General features: G+C 59.5%; 1 protein-coding gene across 1 annotated transcript in view; it reads left to right on the forward strand.

Annotated features, from left to right (window-relative positions):
* The window catches only part of MVK (mevalonate kinase), a gene marked incomplete at its 5' end in the record, with an annotated part of 10413 nt that extends 8784 nt beyond the window's left edge, over positions 1-1629 (forward strand). Inside the window, 2 exons of the mRNA XM_009868485.1 lie at positions 1039-1192; positions 1478-1629. Of these exons, the coding sequence (XP_009866787.1) occupies positions 1039-1192; positions 1478-1629 (306 nt within the window). The remainder of the gene's footprint in view (positions 1-1038; positions 1193-1477) is intronic.
* Between the last annotated feature and the right edge of the window lie 613 nt (positions 1630-2242).

A 2242-nucleotide genomic window follows, 5' to 3' on the forward strand; every position in this document is an offset into this window, starting at 1 on the left:
CGGTCTTCCTTCTTGGGACCCCCTCTGGGGCAGCGAGGGGAACGGCTGCCTCTCCAGGTGATGGAGCTGGGGTGAGACCAGCACTGCTAGCGAGCGTCCCGCCGCTGATGGTGCCGATGAGCCGGGAGGGCGCTGCGGTGCTTGGGGAGTGCGGGCTAAGCCCTTCTCTCTGCTCCATGGTTCCTCACCTCTGGTACTAGCTGGAGAGAAGCTGTAACTCCCACCTCTGCATGGTGGGGGCCGTCCCTTGGGCCATTTGGATTTTGCTGCCAGGGCAGCTTTCTCCAGGAGCAGCGGGGTTTGTGACAGAGATGTGCTCACAGCTCCCTGGCAGCTGTGCTGGGAGGGCAGCCTTGCTTAGAGAGTGGCTTCTCTCCCAAAAAAGAGGACCCTCTTGACCCGACTCGAGCTGGGTGCCAGATTCCCAGCGTGGTGCCGGCGAGAGGCCCCTTGGCTCCCAGCCCAGGCCCTGCCCGCGGGGAAGGAGGACGCTGCACAATGCAAACGAGGCAACTCCACGTCGCCCCTCAACGCCGGTTTGGGTTTGGCCATGTCAGAAGTCCCTGGGATTTAGTTACGCTGGATGGATTGCAGAGCCAGGGCAGGGTGACAGCCAGGAATGAATGATGCTGGCTTAGTGCCCTTCCCACGGCCGGCACGGGGGCTTGCACAGCCGCCTGCTCAACACTCCTGTGACAGAGGAGGGGTGAAGCCGTTGGGAGGCATCAAGCAGCTCTGATTTAGTGCCTGGAGTAACTCGTGGTGATCAGGGTTTTCTCAGGAGGTCCTGAAGCTGTTGGGTTGTGCTGTGGAGGGTAGCAGCAGCACCTGTCACAAGTGGGATGGGGACACATGAGCAGCCCAGGGCACAGAGTCTGGCCTTGACCTTGCTGCCCGCTGCTGGTGGCCGAAATCCCCGCAGGAATGAGAGTAGGGGTGGCTGGGGAGGCAGGGCAGCTCCTTGGGGAGGGAACCACGGCTGCAAAGAGCCTTTGTCACCGGTGCGTGCTCATCTCACGTGTGTGTGGTTGCTTCTAGGAACTCTTTGATATAAACCAACACCACCTGAACGTGATCGGAGTCGGCCATCCCTCCCTGGACAGACTGTGCCGCGTGACAGCGTCCCACGGCTTGCACAGCAAGCTCACTGGGGCTGGTGGGGGCGGCTGTGGCATCACCCTCCTGAGACCAGGTCAGTAACCCTCTGCTCACCCCCGGCACCTTGCCTCCGCCCCACGCGACTCCGCTGGTGGTGTCAGGTCAGGAAGGGGAGGGGTGCGATGCCAGCTCTCGCTTAGTGGGACATGAAGCCACGTCCTGAGCGTGGGCTGGCGCCTGGCGGGGCGGTTTACGGAGTTGCCCATGGGGGCTGTTCACAGTGTTCACTTGTGTGTGTCACATCTTCGCCATGGCCTGGTTCAGTCTCCCCATGGTGGCCGCGCCGACTAACTGGCTGCTCTTGCCTTCCCCTTGGCAGACACCTCCCCGCTGGCCGTGGAAGCAGCCAAGCGAGACTTGTGTGCCTGCGGATTCGAATGCTGGGAGACCGATATCGGGGCGCCCGGAGTCACCCTGCACTCCTCCTCCTCTTTAAAGGCCGAAGTGCTGTGCGCGCTTGCCGAGGGTTAAGCTTCTGCCCTTGGCAAGACCGAGCTCTTGGCACTGAGTCCTCAGAGCGAGAGCTTTGTGCTGATCCCTGAAACTTCTCTACCACTCTCTTCTCTGGCTGAGGGTCTCGGAGCTGAGGTTTTGGGCCTGGGAGCCGGGGCTGCGCTGAGGATCTGGGAGAAGCTGCTCACACCTGGGCTGTGTGCAAGCTAGATGCAGACTTTTCAAAAAAAATAAATAAATCTTATTTTGCATTTACTTACTCAACTGCTGTGCTAATCCCAAGGGGCAGGAGGAGAGGGCTCTTGGCCAGATTCCAGCACGGATAATGACGCTTTGCTTGGTTCTCCCGCTTCAGATGCGTGCGATGTCTCTCTCCTTCTCCCCCGGTGTCCCGCGGGGGCAGGCCGCGGAGCCTGGCGAGGTGGATGTGTGGAGAGCTTTGACATTTTTGGGTGAAAAGCATCTCAGCAGCTCAGGGCTTGACACTCAGGTCTCTGCTTCTCCTGGACTGCAGTTCACGGCGGAGAGGAAATCTTTCAACACAGCTCTTAACCTTCTACTAGTAAGAGCAGGATAATTAGACTGAAAGATACAGCACAATTCTAGTGAAATCATCACGGGTTTCACTCTT

Source organism: Apaloderma vittatum, unplaced genomic scaffold, assembly GCF_000703405.1.
Source record: "Apaloderma vittatum isolate BGI_N311 unplaced genomic scaffold, ASM70340v1 scaffold31324, whole genome shotgun sequence".
NCBI classification, from domain to species: Eukaryota; Metazoa; Chordata; class Aves; order Trogoniformes; family Trogonidae; genus Apaloderma; species Apaloderma vittatum.